This window comes from Thunnus albacares, chromosome 14 (genome assembly GCF_914725855.1).
Source record: "Thunnus albacares chromosome 14, fThuAlb1.1, whole genome shotgun sequence".
NCBI lineage: Eukaryota > Metazoa > Chordata > Actinopteri > Scombriformes > Scombridae > Thunnus > Thunnus albacares.
Genome location: NC_058119.1, coordinates 12,337,609 through 12,365,178, shown reverse-complemented (window position 1 = coordinate 12,365,178; position 27,570 = coordinate 12,337,609). Strand labels below are relative to the sequence as shown.

Here is a 27,570-nt window from a genome sequence, read left to right as displayed (position 1 = left end):
TTCTGAGCTGTGTTACATTTATAGGGAGCAGTTTTGCATGTGGCGTCAGCTGCGCCTCTGATATGTGCAGTAACGCGCAGTTAAACGCTCATAAGCGAGCAGCTGGGGCTGCTCTTCAGATTTAGCTGCATTAGCTCGATGGCTAGCAAACACCACTATTCTGAGAGATACGTGGCCAGTCTGTCATTTGACGGGTGTTTCTCCTGCAGCGTACGCCAGACTAGGAAGTGAAATACTCCCGCAGAGTAGTGTTTTCTGTTTGCACCTCACAGTGAAAGGACGACGAGAGAACTGAAATCGGAGCTAACGTTGGTTAGCTAGCTAACGTTAGCTTGCCAATGCAATGGTAAGTAGCGTTAGCTTGCCTGTGCGGCTAATGTTAGACCGGCGACAACTGTTCAGTGGGTGGCTAACGTTACCGATAGCTAAGTGGCTACCAGGGCAGACTTTTTTTTCATCGTTGGTCGGTTCAAGAATGCTGTGGCTTTGTCGGATCGTTTCTGACCTTTAATGGGCCCTTGGCTAAATGTTGTCTTGGTTGCTTCCCACCTGTAACCCACAGATGCCCATGCTGAGATTGTCAGCCCAGCAGTTAGGGACCTTTATCATGTCACTCCAGTTAACAGCCTCTAAATCACGTAGCTTAGCTCAGCTATAACTTAAACAGCTGTTTCTGAACTGTATCAAGTGGAGGGTCTCAGCCGTTCTCCTCTTTTGTAGAGAAGAAATCAGCCGATACTGGTAAGGCCTTATCTAATGATTTTTTGATTACGGCTAAATGTTTTGATTTTATTATCTGACGTGGGCTGTTTTCCCTAATTGTCTTAAGCGCCAGTAACATGTCCTTATCAGCCAATTGCTGGAGTTTTTGAAGAGAAACGCGGCATTTTGCTTGATTGTTGCTTTAAGAATACAATTTTGTATTTGTTGTAACGTTAGGCTTAAACATACCTTTCAACTGATATATATCGTGTTGACCGGTTTATTAAGAGCAACATTTCAGCAGTCAACGGAGTTCACTCATGACTTAACCTTTTGGTATTATCCATATTAATAGCCTTTACATAAGTGTAGTGTTACATCTTCAGACAAAGCTCCTGGCTAAAGACCAGACCTGACAGACCTGTTGCGTATAGTGTTACCTTAGATTTAAAGTGCTGTTATGGGTAGATAGCTTGTGAGTTGTTTGTGCAAACATTTACACATCTCTACATATTGCACATGTTATACTTTAACTATTTACTCCTTACCTTGCAGCTTAACTAGAAAGCTGGCTCAACAAAAAGGCAGCTGTCATTGATTTGATATAATTTAGCTTGAGATACATTATACTTGGTAGCTTGAATCTTATGACTGAGCTGCTGAATTATTTGTCAAACTTGTGTCACACTTTGTAAAACAATGGTAAAATGGTTATTGCAAGGTCTAAATAAAGGGAATTAACACCTAAATGTGATAGGAACACGTAATTCAGCAATTGAGTGAATACTATTTGTGTCCTTGTATGCCCTCAGTGCCATGCCCAGTGTAGTTTCTTTTTAACTGACAGCTTTTAAAGATCACTTCTTCCTGGAAGAGAGGCTATTTGGATATTAACCTGCTACTATTTGCTCTACACCAGGCGCCTGTGTCGACCAGGTCAAATTCATGATGCCTTTTTGTGTCTCCATATTGGTTTTCACTGGCATGAGCACAATAACACGTTCTCACCCAGTGGATGATTTATTCATTTCATACATGACTAATTTAAGGAGCGTCTGTATGGTAGTTATTGCCAATTTAATTTTCCCTCACTACAGCCACAAACAACTAAACAAGGCTTCTCACATTAGGCTTATCTTGAGCTAAAAATGTTTGCATTAAATGACAAGGATGTCTATGTTTATTTCTAATAGCCAATTGGTTGATATTATGTTTCAGGCCTATTTTTGCATTGTTATTCATAGCATTTTCCATGTCATACTAATGCTATAATTGTCTGAGCTGTTAACTAATTAGGCCCACAACACAGGACTGTTCCTATGCTGAATGTAGACTTCATGTCCTTGCAATAACTTCCCTAAAAAGCTGACCATCACCCAAGTCTTACCTAAATTCTTGATCGTAAACTTGATCTTGTGATTGTGTGATCACTACTGATGGCTTTCCATTCTTTTTAAGTCATGGGATTTGACCATGACCTTGGACAAATTAGTGTATTGATAGTGCACAGAAATTCTAGCTACTTTTTATATGTATGTCTTTAGTGGAAGAACTGTATTTTAATGAAATGGAAAGAAACACTAACAAACATCTGTTTGCTTTGGACAAGGTTTTTGTGTGTTGAGTGCAGGAACTGAAATTACTAATTTGATTACTTTTGCCTTTAGGCCTACAGGTGTATCCCAGATGATGTAAGGCACTTCTGCCTGTAGAGACCAAGATGACTGAAGTCCAGGCCACGGTGGAGTTTTCGGTGGAGCTCCATAAGTTCTACAATGTGGACCTGTTCCAAAGAGGGTGAGTATTGTCTCATTTTCTCTACATTGCTTAATATTCTCAACCTTTTCTGGCACATGTTTCCAGCAGGTGGCAATTCACAAATGCTTTAAAATACATTTTGTTTTGTCAAGAATACATTACAGACAATTTTACCTTGCTAATGAAGAATAGGTCAGCTTTGATGGTGTGCTTCAAAGGGACTTGAATGAGCTTTGGTTTGCAGCTTGTGGTAGAGGAGGACCAGGATGGATTCTGTGTGTCCCAGTCAATCTGGGACAGTTGGCAATATCTGTTTAGAGCTTCAGGGGGCTCAACAAATGCTCTTTATATAGACAGCATCAAATATTCTGAGTAGTGTTTGAGTACACTACCTTTTATATATCAGTGTTAGTTGAACTTTTTTCTGTTTCTATGTGATGATGATGGTTTGTTCTCTTATATGACACAGTAAATGCAGAAGATAAAGAATCAAGTGCCCAGTAAAGGATGTAGATAATTAAGAAAAGTAGTCTGAACTGCAGTGCACAAGTACAGAGAAGTGCTTCTTTTCTGAGTCACTCAATTTGAATTTGCATCTTGATGTATAGTGTTGTAGAGATAGTTTTATCATTTTACTGTCTGTGTTGAAAGAAACGTGAAACTGTATGTCTTAGCATAGCATAGATAATGTATTTGCAGTGGAGAACAGACATTGCAGAACTTTAATACTAAGATAAGCATGTTTTTAGCAAAACTATGCATGTTTTGGACATGAGGTATTAAGACTAAGACCTTATAAGACAGAAACAGACAAGCATTTGTTGTATAAAAGTATTGAGCCCATGTTGCAGTGTAGTACAGCATATCACATTGAATAAACTATGTGGCTGTTACTGAGTGGCTTTGGTTCTCTTTCATGAGAAACAAACTATGGCCTAGATTTTCCCATCCAAGTAAAAGTGTCACTTCCTGCTACCTGATAAAGTTGTGGTTGTGAGACTGTGTCATATGGTGTCCTGTTACACTGTACCCAATCAAATGATATATATGATTGCAATCTCTTCCATTTTCTTACTTGTAGTAAAGTTCCAACGAGTTGTGTTGATGCGTAAACTCAGGAAAACTACTCCAACCAAAATACAATATTTGCCATGTTTCATGGAAAACTAAGGAGGAAGAATGACTCACGGCTGTAACAGTAGTGGTCTTAAACATCTGGAAATTCTCTTTGCAGCAGCAGCAGTGTAATGATACTTCACTGTGGTGGGATAAAACTCCTGCTCTATGCTCATCAGTGCTTTAAGGGCTCAGGTTTACTACATGAGTGACTGCAAAAGAAAGAAAGTGCTCATTAATCATTTATGAAAGGCGTAGTGTCATTTTACGAGTAGAGGCACTTGTAGCTAACCTGTGCAGTTTGTTCCTTTCACCAAGCTTCCAATAATGCTCTGGAGCAAACTAATAGGGCTAGTTTTTCATTCCTGTGTTTATTCAAAAAAAAATCTGCATTTTCAGGTTCTACCAGATTCGTGGCAGTCTGAAGGTCCCACCCCGGGTTCCACACAAAGTTGAGACCAGTCTACTTCACCCCGGAGGTAAATACATTTTTGAAGATGTGTGCATTACCACTGGTAATATTTTAATGCACAAGGTTGTATATACACACACTGGTGAAACCTTTTCTATAGTTTGAAAGGGTTCAGGTACCTTTTGTGGATGCAGTTGGTCAAACCTAAGCCCTGCCCTTTTCCCTGCAAAGTTTCAATTACAGCTAAGGAAGAACTCACTCATTACTTAAGTTTAAGTAACATCATCTGAACTCATATTTTCTGTTAATATTTTGGTAATCTGCAGTATAAAGACAGTAACACACTGCTGCTGTTCTTGTCAGAGGGCTGCTCCCTGTAAACACAGATGACGCTCTCTGTCTATGCTAATATGTCAGGAAGACTTGCTTGTTTTCTTGAATTTCATCTCAGCTCTCATATATTAGTGATGTTTCAGGAAATGTCTAGCAATATCTAGCAATAGTTATTGCTAGAGCAAATGTTTTACTTATTGTTCTGTTGGCAGGGAGCTGGTAGAGGCCTGGCTTATCTCGCAGGCCACTCCTTGTTCCACTATTTCTCTAATTTGGATTTCTGTCCATCTTTATCTGAACTATCTCCCATGTGTAAAAAAACCCTGGCATATAAATGGTTCTGTGCCTGGTAACAGCACCACATCATGTGTTTCTAAAGGTTGGCCTCTGAAATGTTTTTTCATTAACACACAACTAAGCACAGTGATATTTTTGTCTAGGCTCCGATCTGGCATTCCCTGCTTCAGTCCAAGATGATATCATCTCCAGCAAAACTTTCCAAATCCTGTACAAGAATGAAGAGGTTGTCGTTAACGATGTCCTCATCTTCAAAGTGATGATGCTACTAGATGAGAAGAAGGTGGGTTTAAGAAAGAAACGTGGTGATTTAAGTAGAGATTTCTAGATTAAGGGTTTCATGTTTTTGCTTCTGATGCCAATCCAAAATTTTTATTGTTGTGTATTTGCCAGTACGATGTCCTAATGTCTTTGTATGTGATATAGTTGCCTTGTTTTTATGCGCAGGTTCTATTTTGAGTGTCTTTTTTTAAATATCTTCAGGTGGAAGAGTCCCTCAATGACATAGATTTCCAGCTCTTCTTGGATTTGTACTTCACAGATGGCGATTACTCGTAGGTGTTGATAGATTTGAACTGTATCCACTTGTATCAGTGTTCATGAATAGATATTTGCATCTCTTATGGAAATTAATCCCAAGTTATTATGTGTCTTCCTTCTTCTATTTCCATAGGCCAGATGACCCCAGCTCTCTACAGAATATCAGTGGCCGCACACTTCGTTTGCACTTTAGCCTTCAGCGAGGCATCCACCAACATGTCAATGTCATGTTTGACTACTTCCACCTTTCTGTCATCTCTGTAGCCATCCACGCCTCCCTGGTGGCACTTCATCAGCCCCTTATCAGGTCAGACAGCTATGTAACTCAAGAAACCTTATAGACACTCACAGAAGAGGGCCACTTCTTTGCACTATTTATAGTTAGACACTCATGGGTGATGTAGCTCTTTCTCAAATCTCCATCATGTTATTTATTATTATTGTTTGCAGTAAGTTCCAACACAGAGCTTTTTGCCTACTTCACAAACCAAATTTAACATGACAGTTAAAGTATACTGAATTTTAACTTTCACTCTGTTTGTTTACCTAGTTTTCCTCGACCAGTGAAAACCACATGGCTTAACCGCAATGCTCCAGCACAGAGCAAAGACTCAGTCATCCCACCTCTGGAGAATGTGGTGTTTGGCAGCACTTACGTTAAGCAGATATCACCAGATGTAAGTAAAACCCCCTTTATATGAAGCATAATAATAATTGGATAATCTCTTTTTTTAGTAGATGCTACTAAATGTCTTAAAGGCCTAAAAAGTCTGAAAGATGCCACCATTGTATTATTTAAAAAAAGTTAAACTATATTACATCAGGATAGATAAAGTACCTGATAAAATGTTAATGACTCTCGTAAACTTAATGATACTGAAGATATGCAGTGGAACTCGGGTGGTTTTTTCCTTAATCAGGAACAATAAAGCTGAAAAGATAGAGTCTGATATTTATTGTTTAATACAGGCTTTAATTATTACATGGAGAAGGCTGTGAACTTGGATAAGACAGCTCTACACCTCAGGAAGAATGATGTATTATATGCTTTGCATCTGAAGCATAGGGGAGATGTCTCAGGCTGTTGACAGATAGGACTGAAGAAGAGAAAACTATCAGACCACTGTCACATTTGGCCAGGAGTAATTGGCCTCTCCTGACAGGGAAAGGTAGCCAACTAGAGCTGCCTCTGAGATGCAATGGTGTGAATGTACAAAGTCATTCAGGCAGAACAGAGGCAATACCCCTCATCACTCCTTGATGCATTGCCAATAGATCAGGAATAACAACTCATTGACTACTTTTCATTTCTCTACAGAAGCTGCTATAAAGCATTGCTATGTAGAAATTGCACACAAAATAAATGTCTGGAAATAACTGTTGTGATTTATAGTGCTGTAATGGTTAATGTAATACCAGAGTAATGAGGAACACAGTATGCAGTGGCATTTCCTATAGAAGAATGCTATAGGTATCCTGCTATAGATCAGTGTTAACTTCAACAAGAATCATGCTTTAGAAAAATTCTAGATCATTACAAATCACGTTGCTGAGTTTGTCTTTTCTCACGGCAATGGCCACAAATCCAATGTCTACAAGTGCTAGAATGTCCAGAACAGCAGTAATGTTGTTTACAGAATTAAATCATCTATATAGCCTCTTCTGTGTCCCTCGTGATCCCACAGGGTAGGACATTCCTGGTATCAGACCACTGTCTGCAGCATGCCTTCAGTCTACACCATAACCTGTGCTCCAGTCTCCTGCTAGCTTACCAGGGCCTCTTTGGCTACTTCACCTCTGTTACCAAAGACCTGCCCTCCTCGCACCGTATGGAACTAGGTATATTGCACTGTAGCTTCACATCGTCTCATTTAAAGGCATGGTGTGACAACAGGTGGTTACGTCTGTTCTATTTTGCCATTTATGTTATATATGTGAACCATTTAATATAATTGAAAAGTGCAAAATAATTTAACCTGAAAACTAACCCAAACCCAAAGAGGTGATTTTTTTTTTTTTAAAAACTCACAAGCACTCAAATTCTCAAATGTTATACAATACATTCTGATTCATTTTTTGCTTTGTATCGACTTCCATTGTTTTGTCTTTTCAGCATTGGTGTTTGTGTTGCTTATTACAAGTTTGTGTTTATTTCACCTGATCCCTACTCATTAACATATTTTACCCTTTAAACAGACTACACACCAAGGAACCCACCAAGTTAATTTAGGGATCCAACTGTGGTTGACTAATATAAAGAATTATAAAAGTTTTCATACTTGCATTCATTAGATAAGTCTCTTAACCCCTAGACTAAAGCCAAATTGTAATAGCTCCCAAACATGACTCACCATTTTTACTTTGGCTAACCAAACCTAATCCACACAAGTGGACAGATATTAACCCATCCCAGAGAACCAAGTAATAAAAAGGTTAAACATGCCTATATGTGCAATCTTACTAGCCAAGCCCAGCATGCAAGTCCTTTATGAGAGAGTACTCAGAAGACCCTATCCCCGAAGTCAAAGGCACGTCTACATAGGTATGTCCTGACCCTTGCAGAAACTCAAATCAGCCTTTTTCTCCCTTTTTACTCTTCACTTCAGTTTCCTTCTTGTAGAACACACCATTTCCTCTCTATACCACACTGTCCAGAGACAATATACATATATAAACTGCTGTCCTGCTCATCTTTTACCCACTGTGCATTCTCAGTCTTTCTTTCCATCTTTTAAATTAGGACTTGGTCAAAGAGTCTTAAAACGCAGTGGTACTGTAGAGTTTGTAGGCTGTCTCTGGTCTTGTCAAATAAATGTTAATGAAAAGTGCTTCTTGACCCCAGTACTGTCTGACACCACTTCCTTGTTCAGCCTAAATTATAGGTTCTTCTGACATCCTTCTTTATAATCATTTAATAATTTACTAAAGTTGATCTTAATACTGTTCTTCTGTGTCCTCAGAACAACTCGACTTAGAGGCCCGTCTTGCTGAGTTATCTGAACAAGTCAAGGTAAGGCCTGTTGAGTACTGCTATTTTCTGTCTCTGATGATTGTTGTTGTGTAGGCAATGATGCAAAACATTTATAGGAAGCAACAAGGCTGGCATGCCATCAAATTGGTGCTTAGTTTGTGTGACAGGAGGGGTTAAGAGGAAATTTGGCAGAGGGCCATATAGAAGTTGTTTGCAAAGAGAAAATTCTTGATGAATGTGCCAAGTCTGATGCTATTTGTTTTATTTTGGACAGTTTGTTTTTTTAGGAAGGAAACAAATGGTACCATACATGCAAACTGGGTCTGTTGCTGAATGTAAGAGGGCAAAAACATAACAACATGGTTTGAACTGCAGCAAGGGATGTAATATTGGTGGATATAAGTATTCTGATTAGCAAATGATACTGAATCACACAGAAAGCTCAAATGGAGTCAGTAGTGATTAATCTTTATAGTTGTCAGGTGACTCAAGGAGTGTCAGCAAATTATGGGGAAGAGTTGCTATTGAATCCTCTGTGCTGCTAGAGCGTTTGTGAGCAGATTGGCAAGTATCCAGATGTCGCTTGCAGTTATGAGTATGTTGTTTAAAACTAGTCTCTGAAAGCTATTCATACTTGTGGAGGTGGAGTAACCAGCTTTTAGCGGTTGAGTCCTTGAGTCCTGATAGGTTTAGGAGATAGATTAGGAGTGATAGATAATGTTTTGCAAAGCTGGGGAATGATAGGAATTTCTGTAGATGATGGTGGCACATTATGCAGGTCAAGTGCCTCTGGTATTCGTCAGTGTTTGTTTCCAAATATAGTATTTCGAGTTACATATCCAAGGACAAAAAGGATGGACAGAGACGAGATTGGAAATAGGTTAACTTGCATTTATGTTAGAGACTTCATTGATTTCTCTGTTTAAAAAGCAGCTTATTTTTTGTAAGTCATGCAAAAAAGTGACAGTGAAAAAACAAAATGTTCAACTTGTAATTGCTGAAGGATTTACTATGTTAGAGAAACTTGTGGAAATGAAGCTTCACAGTACTCTATTGCTCTTGACGCTTCAAAGGTCAATGATACTTATTCATTTTTTGTTGGTCAAGTAATAATTAAATCAAATTAATCAGTTGACAATTAAGACATTTTTTAATATTTATTTTACTTATTGTAAAGCAAAGTCTTCTCTTTCATAGAACATCGTACCATTGTTCTTCATGCTGATGTTAAGGAAATATGCTCACATGAGCCCTCTGGTGGATGACTAGTGTGTCTTATACCTGTAGCAGAAAGCAGAGTCCCCTGATGAACTGGCAGAACTGGTGAATATGAACCTGGCTCAGCTCTGCTCTCTGCTCATGGCCCTCTGGGGACAGTTTCTAGAGGTAGTGTCCCTGCAGGAGCATGTTGCTGCCCTTCTAGCAATGGAGCACCATACACTAAGAGTAAGTCCCAACCTCTAGTTATCTTTGAATGACAATCCTTTTTTGTTCTGATCACTGATCCATATATGTATATTCTGAATAATAATGTGGTATTTCAGGTTAGGCGGTTTGCTGAGGCTTTCTTTTGTCTTGAACATCCAAGACAATCTGCTCTGGCGTATCAGGAGCTACAGTAAGTTGCAATGGCATGTTCATCTTGATTGTGAAACATAGTGTTGCTTTATCCAGCCTGTGCCAGTACTAGCTTGTTTGAAATACTATACCCCAGGTCTGGAAAACCCTGACTCCTTTTTTTTCTCTGTCTGACTCTTTCTGTCTCATTTCCTTCCTCCATCAGTGCTCACAGTCACCAGCAGATGACTAATGCTATCAAAAGCTCCAGCTACTTTCTTTCTTTGCCACCACTTCCAGTGGAATGTGCTGACCTAGATGGTGACGTTAGCTCCCTGCCAATCATCTTCGAGGATAGATACCTTGATTCCATCACTGAAGGTCAGTAACACAGTATTGCTGTTTAACTCGCCTTAAAGTCGTTAGGGTCATTGACAAGTTCTTATACCAAATATGTTTTGTTTTTTGCCTATGTTATGTTCACACTGGTGTGATTCTGAAGATCGGGATGGACCCTGGCTGGGCATGCACAATACAAGGACTGGTTCAGCGTCCAATAGAACAGACAAACCCAACTCCAAGGACTGCAGTGCAGCAGCCAGCCCCTTACCTGAGTCTCGGTGTGCCCCTACGGATAACACTTGGCCAGACAGCTATGATCCACCGCCTAAGTCCAAAGGGAAGTCGGTCAAACTGAAGAAAAATTCAAAGACTGACAACTCCAAGAAGCTGATTAGACAGGGCTCCAAGGACTCTGTAGTTCTGGTGGGCTATAAGAACCTCAAAGCTCCTTATGGCGATCCCAGCGCAAAGTACAAGGAGGGGGAGGCCCCCCTAAACCAAGAGGAGGAACGTGATACCTTGCAGGGGTTCTCAAGTAGTTATTCAAGGACTAATGCCAATTCTGTTTTTGACCCTGGTGCCACATCAGCACATTGTGGAAACAGTGCTGTTGATTCTGTTGCAGATGACAATATCACTACTGCTGCTTGTCAAAAAGGTTTCTTCAAAAATCCTACAAACTTGGATGCACAGAATAGTCCTCAGGCAGGTACTGGGGCTGTTGCTACATGCAACCAACCACTTTACAAAGATGAGCAAGTTGACCATTGTGGCCGAAAGCAGCCACAGTGGTCTGCTGGGCTTAAGCAGATTGAGGTGAAACCAAGTCACAAGGACCCATACCAAGGGGACAAAGTTACAGTTCTTCTACCATGTCGGACTGATGGAGCTCTTAGCAGTAATATTCCTGAGATTACCCAGACAAGCCTCTGTGACTCAAGGCAGTCTGTGGTGGACTCTGTGTTTGAGAGGTCTGGTAAAGAGGCAGCACAGCGTAGCCAGTCTTCTCTGGTGTCACTACAGGTAAAAAGTGATTGTATCAGGCTGCCAGATGGAGGAGCCCCCAGTGCCTCTTCCCGCCTCTCAGACTCTGGCATTGAGAGTGAACCCAGCTCCTTTGCCACTCAGCTTGTTCCCGGACCACAGACCTGTGCAGGGCTAGGTGTAGCTGAATCAGCTGTCGCTGCTCCACAGCCAGAAAGGCCCCTCCTGAGTCCTGCACCAAGGCCTGCTCAGCCAAGTTCAGTTCAAAAGCCCAGTGGGGCAGCAGAAATTCTTTATGCAGAAAATACCAGTGCTGTCAGTGGAGTCCAGTCTTCTCTCACTTCCATCAACTCCTTGCCCTCAGATGATGAAGGCGAGGGTTCCTCCAGGGGCTCTAGTGGAGCTGAAGTCCGTGGCAGGAAGTCCAGCGTTTTGGTGCAGGAACAGAGTGTAGTTTTTTCTGGGGATACCACTAACAGACCAGCCATCAATGTGGCCTGCACCTCAGACTCTGTGACAGTTGATTCCCAACTTGCAAAACCAGCCCTAGACTTGGAAACAGACCCAAAATTGATAGGTATTTCTGAAGTTGGAGTAGAGGGAGCATCTGGCCCTGGTGCCAATAAAGAATCCCGGAGTGAACCCCACACTGCCTGCCCCTCCAGTAACTCCGCCACCAGTAGCACTGACCTGGTAAAACGTGGGATGGTAGAGAACTATTTTGGCTCCTGTTCTAGCACAGATGTGTCTGAGATCAGTCCTGTAGAAACATCTGCTATCACGCTGGGAATCCAGACAGGACCTCAGGTTGAGGAGGATGAGGACGAGCCTGAGCATGAGATGATCGAGAATGGTTACTATGAGGAAGGAGATGGCTATGCTTTTGTGAACGGTGTTGCCGATGAGGAGCGAATCGGGGTCGGGGACACAGCCGTTCAGGAGACATGTCTTCTGTTTGAACAGCTTGGAATGGGCTACCTCCACGAAGCTAAGGATTTATCAAAAGCTCCAATCTGCTCCAATCTAGCCTCCAGCAGTGCTGAGCATAGCTTGGGAAGACCTCCCTGTCCCTCAGCCTCCCGTTCCTCCAGCCTGCGGTGGTATGAATGTGCACCCACACCACAGATGAAAGCGTGAGTCATCTTGCACAAATTTTCTCATTTCCCACGTAACGTTGTCCTGTCTCACACATTATAAATTAATATTCACCAACCTATTTAACTATAATTATGTAGGTTCATCAAGGCCAAGGAAGAAATGAAGCAGCTAAGGCTACCTGGCTTCTTGTACAGTGAAGTGCCAGAGCTGGCATCCACTGTGCCCTACTTCAGCTTGGAGGAAGATGAAAGCTGTGAAGAGGGCATCCATCTCATAGTCTGCGTCCACGGCCTGGATGGTAGGGCACCTTGTTTTTTGGAGTAAATTTGTTTCTTTTAGTCTTTTTTTGTGTGTGTTTAAAAATACATTGCCATCCTTGTGTTCCTTTTTATTGCTGCAGGCAACAGCGCAGACCTGAGACTGGTGAAGACCTACTTGGAGCTTGGACTCCCCGGTGCTCGTATAGATTTCCTAATGTCTGAGAGGAACCAGGTGATTGGATAAACACAAAGACACTGATGTTGGATATCAATATTAAACACTTTTCCCACTGAAGCGGCTTGGAAAAATCTATATTTGCTGTTGGGATCAGCTTCAGTTAGAACAAGTCCTTGAGCCTGTTAATGATCAGCAGTTCACAGCTGTGCAGCCAACTAGGCTAAAACACCTGTTAAAGAATCAAACGCACCATAAAACATAGTCTGCTCTTCTATAATGCTTTTTTCATCCACAGAATGACACCTTTGCTGACTTTGAGTCAATGACAGACCGTCTGCTGGATGAAATAGTCCAGTACATCCAAATATACAACCTCACAGTGTCAAAGATAAGGTAAGATGCACCCTAGTGTCTTTTTGTTTTGTTTTTAAGTCTTCAGTTTTACTACACTTGAGGTCAGGTTAATGATTTATCACGTAGATTCATAATACAGTAAGCATGATAACCATCTGTCATATTTTATTTACACTGAGGAGATACTGCAGTTTGTAGTAGTCAGCTGTGTGTTCTCAAAAGCATAAGTAAATGTTACCTTAGTAACTAATTCCAGTTTTTATAAGACACAGCAGTGTATGTGTTTTTAAAGCCCACTTTATCACTAAGACAAAGCATCCTGTTTTTTAAATTTTATGTGAGACACTTAAAGTATGCCAGTGACAATGTAGCATTTGTTTGTTGGTCGTTAATTAATTGCAACTGTTGTTTGATGACTCTATAGCCTCTAAATGTCTGTATTCTTCTTTTGCAGCTTTGTGGGTCATTCCTTGGGGAACCTTATAGTTCGCTCAGTATTGACCAGACCCAGGTTTAAATGTTACCTGAGCAGGCTGCACACCTTCCTTTCCCTCTCTGGACCCCACCTGGGTACACTGTACAACAGCTCTGCTCTGGTCAACACAGGTAAGTGTCCAAACACTTGGCTGATGTTTGAAGAGGTTCCGCTAATGCTACTTTCAGTCAGCTAATTGCTAGTTGCCGTTGGATCATGTTAAATAACTTTTAAACTTTGTTCCTAGGCCTTTGGTTCATGCAGAAGTGGAAAAAGTCGGGGTCACTCCTGCAGCTGACCTGTCGTGATCACTCTGATCCTCGTCAAACCTTTCTCTACAAGCTCAGCAAGAAATCTGGTTAGCTTTGCTTTTTTCACCTGCTGTGCTGTTTCTGGACAGCTTAGACTGTATATGTTGAATATAAGATTGTAAAGATAACTACTGTTTATTGATCTGATTTTGAAGGTCTGCAGTTTTTCAAGAATGTGGTGCTGGTGGGGTCGCTGCAGGATCGCTACGTCCCCTATCATTCTGCTCGAATAGAGATGTGCAAAACTGCATTAAAGGACAAACAGACAGGTGAGCTGAGGCAAGATTAAGACAGCAGTTAGAATTTTATCACCCTCTTACTCGGTTTGTCTTTCATAGTTGGTTTCTCATGTGTGTATTCTGTCTGGTGGGCACACTGATGTAATGTCTTACCAGGACAAAATGTCTTTCATAAATGCAGGTGTTGCTCAGATTCTAAAGTGGAGAGGAGCAAAAAAGCAGAACAAGGGCAATCCTAAGGGCTCTGACACCAAGCTGTGTTTTACCCGTTTAGTGCAGTTCTTATTTTTTTGCAATCTACAGTGAAGTCTGTAAGCATTTGAACAGCATCAAAACTTTTGTATGGTGCTACTTTTTAAGCGCAATTGGGAGTGTTCATTCTGTTTTTCTATGTCCTGCTTTATTTTGTTGCTTTTTACATCTTGGTCTCCTCAGTTATTTCCTTATTTTCTCAATTTCCTTCTATTACCAATGTGTTTTTTAAGACACAAAGCAACATAGACTAAATGGGGATTGCGTAATTTGCCATCAGAATCATTTGAAAGATGCCATAATCACACTACAATTCTTGATATAGCTGCCTCAATGAACACCAAATGGACTAAGCAGACTGTTTCACTCTTGTCTTTACTAGGTCCTGTGTATGCTGAGATGATTGAGAACCTGCTGCTGCCAGTACTTCAGAACAAAGACTGTAATCTAGTGCGATATGATGTCATTCACGCCCTGCCCAACACAGCCAATTCTCTTATCGGCCGGGCCGCCCACATTGCCGTCCTTGATTCTGAGATCTTCCTGGAGAAGTTCTTCCTTGTTGCAGGCCTCAAGTTCTTTCAGTAGAACTGCAGCAGAATCAAACACATGGACGAGAGGAATGTGGAGCTAATACCTCATTGCATCTAAACCTTATTCTGATTAGAGTATCTGGATTATCACGTAGTTTTTAAATACGTATTTACTTTTCAAAAACATGAGCAAAATCACAAATCCTTTTGTTTCATGTTGCTCATAATGGAATCACGGTGGATATGGAGTTCGCCATTTTTATTTTTCTACTGCCATTTTTTAAACACTTAGTTTTTTGTGTTTGGGAAATCATTTACCCCCATCATATATGCTATATTTTCAGTGTTATTTATGTGTTATGTTTCTACTTTTATTTTTCTCCAAGTTTTTTTTTTTTAATTAATTTTAGATGCTGAACTGGAAATGTAGCTGCTACAAAGTAAAATGGCAAGTCAAGTCTGCACATACTGTCCTCACCATTGCAAATGTTTTTCCACCAGTTTTCACAGCATTAATTTGCACCACGACTACATTTTACAAGCTTTTGTACTGAAAACAGTCATTTGTACAAGTTACTTTTTTATCAACTATTTTCCATCATTTTTAAAGGCAAAGAATGCATTTGAAATAGGATTGTTGCTCAGACTCTGCAGCCTTGGCTTTGTTCTTAATACTTTATGCTGTTCTTTGCCATTGCAGCATTCTGCACAACATTTACCCAGCCTGGTGTTGGGAGAATAAAGCTTTGCCTACAACATACAACATTTTATTACAAGGGTTTTAAGCAATGATCACAATTCAGCAAAAGCACATGTTGGTAATATGAACTTGTTTTATTTAGGAAGTATTTGGTTGGTATCATTTGGTGATTATTTATGTGTTTCAACTGGAAAGTATTGCTTGGAATTAAAAAAATGTTTATCTGACAGTTGTTTATATATCATACTATACCATTAAATATGCATATTATGAAACTTGTTTACTGACTTTTTTAATCTTTAGTTCATAGTTATGTTATCTGATCTCAAATGATTTTGTAAATTGAAACAGCACCCTATATGTACATATGATTTCATGTCACCTACCAGTACAAGCTTAGCTGACAAAACATGATTGAATGGGATGTTCGTTGAGTTTGTTTTTTTATTGGAATGAGCTAACCTAGTGTTTGATGTTGCAATAAATTTCAAGATGTACTTGCCCTTGTCTTGGATCAAATTGCCCTGCAGATGGCAGTGTCATCACAGTAAGACACTCTGCATAGAATTGGTGTGGAATATTTTGCAGCGCATTATCTTATCTAATGAGAATGAGTAGAGTATGCTAGAGCTCATGCTATTTCAATTTAAAATAACAATTATCGAGTAGTGCTGAAAACATTAAGGTATCAGTTGTTTAGATGCTAAAAATGTGTGCATCTTAGGAAACAGGTTTTGTCAAATCTGTTTTCATAGGAGTGTCACAAGGGATATTATCTCTAAAAGAAAAACAACCTTTGAGAGGTTCTTTTTTCCATCAAAATTTCAAACAAATCGCACAACTCTTCTCCACAACACCTAAAAAATTTGACATTTTGAAAAATACAGTTAGGCCTAATTGTTGCTTTCACTGTCTTGTACAGGAGACGGTTTTCCCAAATCACTGGAAAAGGTCAGAAAGGTCAAGAATGTTTTGTGGTCTCACATTGGTATTGTATGTTGTGTAAATGGCAAAACAAAGGTAATTAAAACAAATATATCCACACATGTATATGTATATGGATTACATATGGATATATGTGGATAACAAGAATGCCATCCCAAAGAAGTAGGTGTAAAGAAAATAGGCTATTTAGCTCATAGAAATAGAGCCTACAGATATACATATAAGAAAAGCATAAAGAGCAGGAGTAGTATGAAGTCCAAGAAAAACATTTATATTTTCCCAACATGAATGGAGACAAAATACAAGTGGACCCATTGGGTCATGGGGTGATACATGCACCATAACAAGTGTCATAGTAATTGATCATACGCGGTGTTGTGAGGGACACAGCAGCGACCCTGTGCACTTCATCCTTTTTGAAAGCGCATGATATTGTAAACAGAAAAAAGAGTCTCCCAATTCAGTCAGTATTGGTGAAGATACCAGAAACACTTAAAAAACGACGCCCCTGCTCTCCAAAGGGAAACTGGAAGTATTCATCACTAAATGGGGGCACTCCCAACCACATTCAACCCATACTACAAACCACACTTGCTATTTGGGTCTCTAATTAGCACGACATTGTAATACCAACGCAAAACAAGGGGAGATATGTCAGTTTGGTACTGCATATAAAAAAGGCTTTGTTAATTTTCCTAATCAAAGGAGTAAAAATGTATATTTATGGCAGCATACATGCGATTAAAACTAATATATTTATTATATACAAAGTGAAAATAGTGCGAATATTTCCACCAGTAATTTAATCACAACAGAGCACCCCCACACGTATCCAAAATGGTATGGCTCAATCTTTTGGGTTTCACGGTCGGTTATCGAAGAAGTTAGAACACGCAATGGGGAGGGGGACAGACGGGAATTTTTCTCCCACTGCTGTCATGTTTTATTCGGATGAAATTAATAAAATGTCTGTCTGAACAACCTTAGAGAAGACTTGCGACTGAAATTTGAACTCCTCTCCCTCGTGTGAAGGTAAGTGAGTTTCTGCTTCATGGTTAGCTAAATGAGTAGAGTTTAATTAAGTGATGCACTTGTTGCACTCGGGTTGTAACTTTTCCGACCTCATCCAACCAGACACAGACTTTTCTCATTGGAAAATGTTTTTAAAAACACTGGAAAAACTCTTGTTTTCTCCTGAAACTGCAGCTGCTTTATTGTTTTCAAGGAGTTCACTCATAAATATTTGTAATTCACTTAGTTACGCTAAAACTTTGACAGAACTAACGGCTACTAGCTTAACGTGATGTTGCGTGAACGTTATCTCAACCGACCGTTTGACAATTCCGATAATAAAGGAATAACTCGTCTAAAAATGAAAATTTAAATGAATTATCTCTCGTACGTCTTCTAAACTCAAGTGAAAAGTTCATGAAAAGTAGCTTGTTAAATGACTCACTGAACCCTTATGTTCATTTGGGGCTGACTTAAAACATAAGAAATGAACTGCTCCCCTCAAAAAATGAAAATTATGTCTCAACATTTGAAGCGGGATGAGTGTAAATGTGCGTCTCCCTGTTTATCCAGATGCACTCCTCTTTTCTCACGATTTCATGGTTTTAGCGGGCAGTCAGGAGCCCTGACACATCAGAGAGCTTGCACAGTGCAGTGGGGATGTTGTTTTTCTATCAGCCAGCAGTGTGGTCAGAAGTAGGGATTATAACAGTCTTGGAGGGGTATTAAAGCATGCAGATGGCTGCTCACATGTGATGCCAGGTTTCACCCTGGTCAGCAACAAGGGGGATGTCTAAAGACGTCAGCCAAGACTCTTTGGGGGCTGATAGTAAACTTGTTTTGGAGGTGAGATGCAGTGAAGACTAGTGTAGTTTATATACCGGATTGTGCTCTGGATCTGTGGTTTAGTAAGGTTGGTGTTGCTTCATTTCATTCATTAGTTGCTTAGTAGTTTTCATACTTTACACCAGCTGTTTTGCTTGGATATCTCAGGCTTACTTTGGTGCAATATAACAGCATTGTAAACTACTACTGCCTATTATTTAAAAGTAGTCTTATGTTTGCTGTGTATTATTGATGACAAGTTATTTGTTTTAAAGAAATCCCCCTTGATAAGATTGATAAATTGAAGATTTTGTGCATTGAAAAATAAATCTGTTGTTTACAGTATCTTCCAGCTGAGCTCTTAAGCACAGCAAATGTAGGTTGCGTTTAAATATGGAAACTGTCTTCAACATTAATAAATCAAATTCTACAAGAGGAGAAAATGATTGGCCAAACATTGTTGAGCTGCAACAATTAGTCAATCAATAGAAAATGAATCACCAACCATTTTGATAATCAATTAATCATTTTGAGTAATTTTTAAAGAAAAAAATGCTAAAATTCTCTTGGTCCAACCTCTGGATGTGTGAATATTTTCTGGTTTTCTTCTATGATAATAAACTGACGTTGTAGGTTATACTGTAACATGTCATTTTTCCCCATTTTCTGACTTTTATGGACCAAACAACTAATCGAGAAAGTAATCGACAGATTAATCAAATAATGAAAATAATTTTTAGTTGCAAGCATGGCTCAGTTGTCTAAAACGGCTTTTGCTTATTTCTTTAAAGTGTTTATTGAAATGTTTATAATAAAAACAAGAAAACAAACAAACTAAAAAAAATATAGAGCGATCTCATTCTCATTATGGGCATAGATTATATTAGAGGAGAAGACTGTAAAGAGTTGACTATGAAAAACATTATATGAATTGGTTGGCATGAAGACATACTTTGCTCTGCTGAGCTCTTAAAGCATTTCTTTGTAAGTATAGTAAAGTTTGACTCTGTCATAAACAAGTCGGCTTCTTAAAGCTACTGGAATTTCAGGTTTTTTTAATGTCTGTTTGCACTGACACTCAGATGTGAGTGAGGCTCTGTTCGAACATGTCCATAAATCATATTTGGTAAGAAGTATTTTTGCCTCTGAGACAAGAACATTCACATTTGTAGTTCTCACAACTCATTTTGTATATGGCAATATCTTTTAATAGTATTTTATTTCCTTACAGTCTATCTCAGCAGATGTCTGCTGCATGCATCTGGTGCTATTAAACATATGTACACATCTTTTTCCTGATGTGAATGCCAAACGTCTGAAGGGTTGTTGAATGACACATATATACACAAAGAAACAGCAGTTTGTTTATTTAAGGACATCTTACCCTGACCACACACCGGATTTTTCTTTTCTCAGCTAAAGCTAAAAGATATTTTCTACTTTCTTACTTGGAGGAGATTGGCACAAGGGTGGGCTGCTCCAGTTCCAGATTATTTGTTCTCTGTCCCTTCCTTGTATTTATTTATGTTTTTTTTTTTTACTGATTATTCACCAGAGCAGGATTTAAGGGGATCAGAGTCGGCGCGCAGCAGTAATTAACCTGATTAATTGATTCTGAGACGTTAATCTGATGAGCCTCGTACCAGTTGGGGTTTGGGGTCAATATAACAGGAGGTCTGATTTTTTTTTTTTTTTGAGTTTCTTGCAGTTCAGTATCAGGTCTTCATAATCTTTTGTAAATTCCATTCTGCTTTCTTCATCATTCACATTGACATGTTGTTGGATCATGGTTTTTTTTTTCTTAATTTCTTTGCCTCCCTCACTCTGATGTCATATATCTTTTTTTAGATACAATATGGACAAACTTCCCTGGATCACATAAAATGTGAGAGAGAGAGAGGAAGAGGAGACTGAAGCAGTTTAACAGAGAGAGAATACCTATCACAGACGCACACAAGACATCATGTCCGCCTCGATAAAGCAGGAGAGAACCGTTTGTGTTCTCCTCCCCAACAAAGACCAGCTGGACATCACCGTCGGGGTGGGTGTTTAATATGTTTCTAGCTGTCTTCTTGACTGTCACCAAGAGGTTTCTTAGCAGATGCTTAAAGTTCTGTGTATCAGGACATTGTTTTTGCAAATTGTGAATTAATATTGAATACTGTGCTCTTTGTTTGTTCACCTGCTCCAGCCAAAGTCCACAGGGCAGGATGTTTGCAATCGTGTGGCAGAGCTTCTTGGAATCAAGGAGCTGCACTTCTTTGGCCTCACAGTGGTGAAGGGTAAGTTCCCTCCACATCAGTCCCTCATCCTTTGAACCTTAAAGTATTGTTCACACTAGAGTACACAGCAGTATTATCAGAAGGCTGAAAAATAGTATCCTAGTGTAGGAAATTTGTTGACCGGGTACATTTTTACAATTCAACACTGATTCAGTTAGATAGTAAACAAGAGTAGAGCTGCAATGATGATTTGATCGAAAGAAAAATAAAAGGCAATGATTTTAGTAATTGATTAGTCGTTTCAGTGATTTTCAAGCAAAAAACCCACCAAAACTCATCTGGGTCCAGCCTCTAAATGTGATGATTTTATTATATATTATATTATATTATTGTAATATAATTATTATATTATATTGTATTATTATATATACTATTATATTGTAAACTGCATATATTTGGGTTTTGGACTGTTGGTCGAACGTAAGATATGTGAAGATGTCATCTTGGGCTCTGGGAAATTATTGGGCTGTTTTTCCATCCCCTTTTTGACATTTTATAGACTAAACGATTAATTGATTAATCAAAGAACTATTCAGTAGACTAATCGATAATGACTAATTGCAGCCATAAACTAGAGCATCATGTTTGAATTATGGCAGCCACTTACAGCAAGGCATTGCTGTTCTATTTGTGGTACATGTTTACATAATGTTGTCGCTGAAAATGTTTTCTGCCAAAAGACTATTTCACTAAAACCAAGAAAATGTCACTCTGCCCTCCCAGTCTGCATAATTAAATGGCGTAATCCACTTTAGCCACTGAGCAAAGTTCTGAACTCGCTGTTTCCTCATGTTCTCGTTCTGTCTTTGTATAAATACATTGAAATGCCTTGGTAATCTTGTGTGGCTCACCTCTTGAACAAGCAGCCTTTTGTTTTTGTGGTGTTGGTTCAGCGATCACTTAGGCCTGGATTCCTGCAATATTAACTTCATTAAGCCTGGAATGCACCCTTGCATTCCTCTTCTTCACTGAGGGGAGGGATAGATTGATGATGGGAAGAGGAGATTGGGAGTGGAGGGCAAAGAGGTAGGGGGACTCGTCATGACACAGGCCCGTCTTACTCACCTCTTACTCAAAGGATTCAGTGTGGGATGAGAGGTGAAGGAGTTGGAATGAGTCAGAGTGGGAATGAGACAAGCGGAAAAGAGAGATGGATGGTAAAGGGAACGAGTTGTGAAACAGCTCAGCGAGCATGATTTGGCTATGCAAAGTTGAACAAAAGAGATAAGGTGGATCAAATAGAAAATGCCCATGTCATGACTCATAGGACCAGGCTGAGAGTGATACAACACCCTCGTTCACAACGAAAGTTGCAAACAGCTTTTTAGCCCCTCCACTGAAACAGAAATCACATTAGTTTTTGATAAAATAACATTAACATTGGATAAAGGATTATATTCAGGGGATATGGAGGATAAATAATAGATAAATGGCAAGATAAAAGCTATACTATGCTGCATTCATCTATCCATCACTCGACATACGTAGATACATTAACATTAGCATTGTTGTCCTTAGCTTCCTAGTAGCCTCGTTCACAAACGGAAAAACAAGGGCTTTTTTCTTTCACCCTAATTAATCCCATTGTTGGGCAAATTTTACGCTTGGTTGCATTATTGTTTTGTTTGCTTGCTAACAGTCTGCTTGTTTCCTGATTGTCTTTCTTCATCCCAGACAATGAGCATATATTTTTAGACATGGAGGAGAAATTGACCAAGTACTTTCCTAAGGAATGGAAGCAAGATACAGCAAAGGTAAGGCAGCATGTGGCGAAGGGTAGCAAATGTTAATCGTGCACTTTGCTTTGACCCACTCTTCAAACTGTTGTGCATGTCGGTTAATTGGCGGGCACAGTTCAGTGGCCTACATGCCTCAACTTTTCATTTAACATGACAAAAAGATGCTAGCACACAAGCCTACTCTAATATGCCTCTTTCTTTTGTACAGGGATCACAGAAGAGACCCTTGCCTATGGTACTCTGCCTCAAAGTGCAGTACTATGTAGAGAATGGTAGACTCATTTGGTATGTCCCTCTACATATTTTTTATATACTTTTTCCTGACAAGCTTAATTTTTCATGTTATTGCTCTTGTACTTCTGATTTGTCCCATCCATCTTTGTCCTCCCCACTGACATCTTTCTGTGCCCCTCCTACCACTTTTGTGTGCGTGCGTGTGTGTGTGTATGTGTATGTGTGTGTCTGGTACCAGTGAACGAAAGGCACGGCATCTATATTATTCTGACCTGCGGGAGCGGGTGCTACGGTCTGAATGTCGTCAGCAGGAGGAGGTGTACTTCCAGCTGGCAGGTTACGCCCTGCAGGCTGACCTCGGTGACCACCAGCTGACAAGGGAGGATATGGAGATCACCCCTTACTTTGAACCCAAGGAGTACTTTCCTCCATGGGTAAGTGTCACTATGTGGCAGCAGCATGTAACAACACTTTTTTAAAAAAGTCTTGATCTTTAAAATTGCCATTCCTGTGTCCTTATTAGATTTTAATGTTTTAAGTTTTGAGGTTAGGTTGTGCTTTCTGCCTACAGCATGTCTTTTCCTTCTTCCTTCTATAGATTGTAGCCAAGCGTGGAGTGAACTATCTCCTCTGCCATGGACCCAAGGTGCATCAGGAGCTGTGGGGCATGTCTAGTCGTGACGCCACCCTGCTCTTCATCAGGGAGTCATGTCGACTGGAGGATGTACCTGTCACGTATTACAGACTTCAAAAGGTCATGAGTCAAAGGCAAAACTTAGATTTCAGTATCATTCATGTCAAGTCGGTTGAATTTAGCTTTTGTAGCGCATTCATCAACAATCATGATGATGTTTATGCTGCTTGTTTCAGCTCATTTTTAATCTGCAGCAATTTTCAGGTGTATTTCTTCTCTCTGACTGAAATACTGTCTCACCCAACATAAATACACTGGCTTTGTTTCAGCTGTGCAGGACAAATGACTATGGAGCAGTTATGTAACCCTCTATCTATTCCAGTTTGTTGTCCTCCCCATTTCAAAATCACCCATCTACCGAGTGATATTTTGAAGGCTGGCCCAACCATTGCGTAATGTGCTATCACTTTTAATTTGTTGTTAGCAGCAACCCAGTGTTTCACGGTGAACTAGGAGAGGGCCTTAACAGTGGGATAGCTTTCTTATCTGAACCACTCAGATGCCTCTCTGACATCTCATCATTCATTTTGTCCAGGACAAAAAGGCGGAGAGAGGAACAGCATTGCTTGGTCTGACCCTGCGAGGAATGCAGGTTTATCAGGTGCGTGCATGTGTGAATGTGTTATTAATGCACAGTGTGTACGTCAACACATACATACATAAGAGTGAATCTGCATTTGCTCAAAGATTCAGTCTTTCTATCTGTAGTCCTTTTAAAACCTCTGACTAGACGTGTGAGGAATGTGTGGGATTGCCACCAACAGCAGTGCATCAAGAGATAGGAGCTGTCTGCCATGCCCGTCAGTTGTTTGATCTGTCCATCAGGGGCCATCTGGGGGGGATTAGGGCTTCAGGCCTGGCTGATTAAAGAGCCAACAGACCGTGAGATACCTTGAGAAGCCTATGCCCTCCTCGCCAAGTCCAGATGTCTTCTGTGAACAAAAAGACTATTGATTATTAATCCATCCTTTTAAAATATATCCAAGTAGATTACACATGCAGAAATCATTATTGCTTTTTTTTCAGACACAATGCCTTTCATCAATACACAGTGAAATATGCCAAAATTGACAACTCACAAGCACTCACATTGTTTCTTCTCTCTTAAATTATCTGTTTGTGTTGTGTATTCATAGGAGGTTAGCAACGTGCGACAGCTGCTGTATGACTTCCCCTGGTCAAATGTGGGACGTCTCACCTTCCTCGTAAGCACACTGCTCCTTTTCATTCTGTTAAGATCAAGTGCAACTGTGGTAATTATTTAATGGGCATTAGCTATGTACACTATTTATAATATGTTTTCCTATTCAGGGTAAGAAATTTGAGATCCAGCCAGATGGCTTGCCATCAGCTAGGAAGCTGGTTTACTACACCGGGTCATCGTTCCGCTCCCGCCACCTCCTCCTGCACCTGAGCAGCAGCCATCGCCTCTACCGCAGCCTCCAGCCTGCCCTTAAACACCTACGCCTGCTGGAGGAGAGCGAAGGTAGGGAGGAGTGAATTGAACTCTGGAAAACACTGGATATTAAATTAACAAAGTCGCTTTTTCCTGCACAAATCATCAGAAGGTTCATTTAATTTGTAGTCGAGATGTTTAAATATTTCACATTTTGCACGTCTGTGGTACATTTGGATTAACAGCAGATAGACAGAAGGTGCAAACTTGACAAAATGCATCATATAAGATGAAAACACAAACCTTGCCTCAATTGAAAATAAGTACTAAATAAGTAAGTGCTGCAATTTGGTGTTGCTTTTCATTGAACAGAAACCCTAAAAGGGCTCCTAATAATTATATCCAGCATTTTAAGAGGAGTCACTGACAACAGTTGTATTAACTTCTAACAATTTCCAGTTTATCTAGGGTATTATATGTTATATATTCAGGGTAATATATGTTATATATTCAGTTCTTTCTATCTGCTTCAGTTTTAGATGTATGGTAGTAACAAATACAATCAACTTAATTTTCTTTATTTATGCTCATATATTTTTAAAAAATTATGTATTTTCTTCCTTTTTAGAGAAAAAGCGTTACAGAGAGTCCTACATCAGTGATGACCTGGACTTGGACCCCCCAGGCAGTGAGAGCAGCCCTGGTTTGTCCCGACGCTCCACCAGCAGCTCTGGCATTGAAGCAGACACCCGCCAGCACAGCATCTCCACAGAGATGGCCTCCATGGAGGAGGAAGTTCAGCGGCACGCTGAGAAGTGTTTCCGCTCCGTAGCCAGCCACGGCAGCTCCTGTACATCTGGGTTTGATGCAGGCAGCAAGACTCGAATAGAAGATGAGGAGTGGCAAGAGGAAGGTGAGAGGATTTTTATTATAGACATTTGCACAGGAAATTTTATCCATCTCTTGAAATGTTCTTCGGGTAAACTGATGCTTTGTTTGCAGAATGTAATATATTAGTTGATGGACATGAATGCAGCTGTGTGCCATGCTCATCTTGTATTTACCTTTTGTGGAAATGCAAAATGCCTCCGTGATCTAGTAGAATGGGGTTTCATTATTCCACAGATTTGTGCTTCATCTGCATCTACACAGAATACTTTATATTCTTACAGGGCTTATGAGTTATTTTTGATACAGTTCTTTATTCAGATTTTCTGAACATCTTTTCCAGAGATCAAGACCAATGTTGGAAAGGAAGTTCTTGTGGATGATCCTGATGAGATGTTCCAGTTGGCTGATCTCCTGGAGGGCATATCAGTGGATTGCTCAGAACTCACCTCAGAGACTCCAACATCAGGTATGAATAATTTGATTGTTAATAATAACAATATTTAATTTGTTCTTCTTACATTCCACTGACAACAGCTTGTTTTGTCAAAATGTGTTTGCTTTCATCTTTGTTAAACTTGACCAATAATGTTGTGTGCTCTACAGAGACCATGTGTCCCCCAGACAATGATGATCTCACGAACTTACAGAGCAACAATACATTACAACAGGTTTGTCTTTTTTTTCTGTCACTTGCTGCATTTCTTTGTCTTCCTTGGATATATCTATGTCATATTTGATTACCTTTCATTTTACCCCCTGTCCCTGTTTTTAGATGCTGAACTCAAGGGCACAAGTATGTGTGGATCGGCACAGCCACAGTCTAGATGATGTCCGTCTGTTCCCACCCCCGGCACCCTTGGGGACGACACTGCCACCTGATTCCTCCCACAGCTATACCTTTGGGCTCCCCGACGCCTCAACAAACACAAAGACCCCTATAGATCACAATTATTACCCCCCCAAACCCTCCTTCTATGGTCGCAGGTCTACCAACTGCCTCTCCCTGGACCTGTTAGGGGATGAACAGTTCCTGGAATTCATACTTTGATTACATTAAGCTCAGATGTCCACAAATTTGCCTTTTGTTCATGTACAGTGCAACATAAATCAAAGGTTGCCAACATATCATGCCATGTGTGCCATGCGTTGCCATGTGTACGCTTCAAATTGCAGAGAGACATTATTGAAAATGATGGGACTCCTCATTTCTCTAGTATGTTTACCATTTTATTAGAAAGTTGTGGATTAGATAACAAACCTAATCCAGCAACATTTCAATCAGCAAACAGAGCATATTTATTGATGTTATTGTATATTTTGTACATACTACTTGCACTATTTTATTACAGTTCAACTTCCCCAAACAAACACATTTGTAATCAGTTTTATTGTCTTTTGTAAAATGTCTAAATAGGTTGATGTTGAGTACAAAATATGACTTAACAGATATTTTAAAAGTTGAAGGCAATGCTGTCTCATGCTGCATTGGGTATTCATTAGATGGGACTTGCCATGTAGCCTATTTCCTAATGTGAACACTTGTTTTATTCAGGAGAATCTCCAGAAGCCATGGTGCTAATGTTTGTACTCCTTTATTCCTATCTTTTTTTTTTTTAAAGTCATATTTTATAATATACTCTATTTTTGTACAGTGTGCTCCATCATGCTTTTCCTATTAGTCTGCCACAGCAAAGTAGCTACTGATGTGGAAAATTGAACCTCTTTAACGCTGGTAATGCATTCATCCAAAGCTTCCCCATTCTATACCCTCCTCCCACTGTCGTAATTACAACAGAAAAGTATTATCTGTAAAGCACTATTTCTGTAACCATTAAGTGTACAATGAATCTGCAGTATTTTTGTGTTATGTAACCTCCCCAAACAAAGAGCCTCTCTCAGACATAATTTACACTGTTTTGTAAATGATAATTGGTATGCAAAAAAACTGATGTCTTTAGCCAATATGAGCTCACTTGGAAATAATGTTATAATAATAATTAAACACAGAAAAAAAACTTTTTCTCAATGCCAATAATGTATGAACAACTGACTTACTTTACAATGCTGAACAGTTCATTTTTATCTAAAGCACTGTTTTTTTATAATAGTGAAAATAAATTCTTTATGCCACTAAGTGAAAC

The 27,570-nt window shown here is 39.7% G+C and overlaps 2 protein-coding genes across 7 annotated transcripts; both read left to right on the top strand.

Moving 5' to 3' along the window:
- Positions 1-2: 2 nt before the first annotated feature.
- On the top strand, positions 3-15,687 carry fam135a (family with sequence similarity 135 member A). 5 transcript variants are annotated; one of them, XM_044372500.1, is made up of 21 exons: positions 3-346; positions 2,370-2,499; positions 3,976-4,055; positions 4,762-4,901; positions 5,102-5,172; positions 5,292-5,465; positions 5,709-5,835; positions 6,844-6,997; positions 7,623-7,700; positions 8,119-8,168; positions 9,420-9,575; positions 9,674-9,747; positions 9,913-10,067; positions 10,189-12,145; positions 12,248-12,408; positions 12,511-12,602; positions 12,844-12,941; positions 13,357-13,508; positions 13,625-13,735; positions 13,844-13,957; positions 14,562-15,687. In XM_044372500.1, exons 2-21 carry the CDS (start codon positions 2,423-2,425, stop codon positions 14,765-14,767), a joined length of 4,227 nt encoding a protein of 1,408 aa, XP_044228435.1. In that variant the 5' UTR covers positions 3-346; positions 2,370-2,422; the 3' UTR covers positions 14,768-15,687. The 5 variants fall into 5 exon arrangements, with proteins under 5 accessions (XP_044228435.1, XP_044228433.1, XP_044228437.1 ...); XM_044372498.1 differs by having other exon boundaries at positions 9,417-9,575; XM_044372499.1 differs by lacking the exon at positions 3-346 and adding an exon at positions 354-741 and having other exon boundaries at positions 9,417-9,575.
- A 1,549-nt stretch (positions 15,688-17,236) lies between these two features.
- Positions 17,237-27,569, top strand: zgc:172136 (uncharacterized protein LOC566376 homolog). 2 transcript variants are annotated; one of them, XM_044372396.1, is made up of 14 exons: positions 17,237-17,389; positions 20,042-20,234; positions 20,385-20,475; positions 22,150-22,229; positions 22,423-22,499; positions 22,687-22,882; positions 23,047-23,202; positions 23,678-23,743; positions 24,279-24,347; positions 24,454-24,628; positions 25,167-25,451; positions 25,770-25,895; positions 26,033-26,097; positions 26,202-27,569. In XM_044372396.1, the coding sequence occupies exons 2-14, from the start codon at positions 20,157-20,159 to the stop codon at positions 26,475-26,477; spliced, it is 1,740 nt and encodes a 579-aa protein (XP_044228331.1). In that variant the 5' UTR covers positions 17,237-17,389; positions 20,042-20,156; the 3' UTR covers positions 26,478-27,569. The 2 variants fall into 2 exon arrangements, with proteins under 2 accessions (XP_044228331.1, XP_044228332.1); XM_044372397.1 differs by lacking the exon at positions 17,237-17,389 and adding an exon at positions 18,095-18,281.
- The last annotated feature ends 1 nt before the right edge of the window (position 27,570 follows it).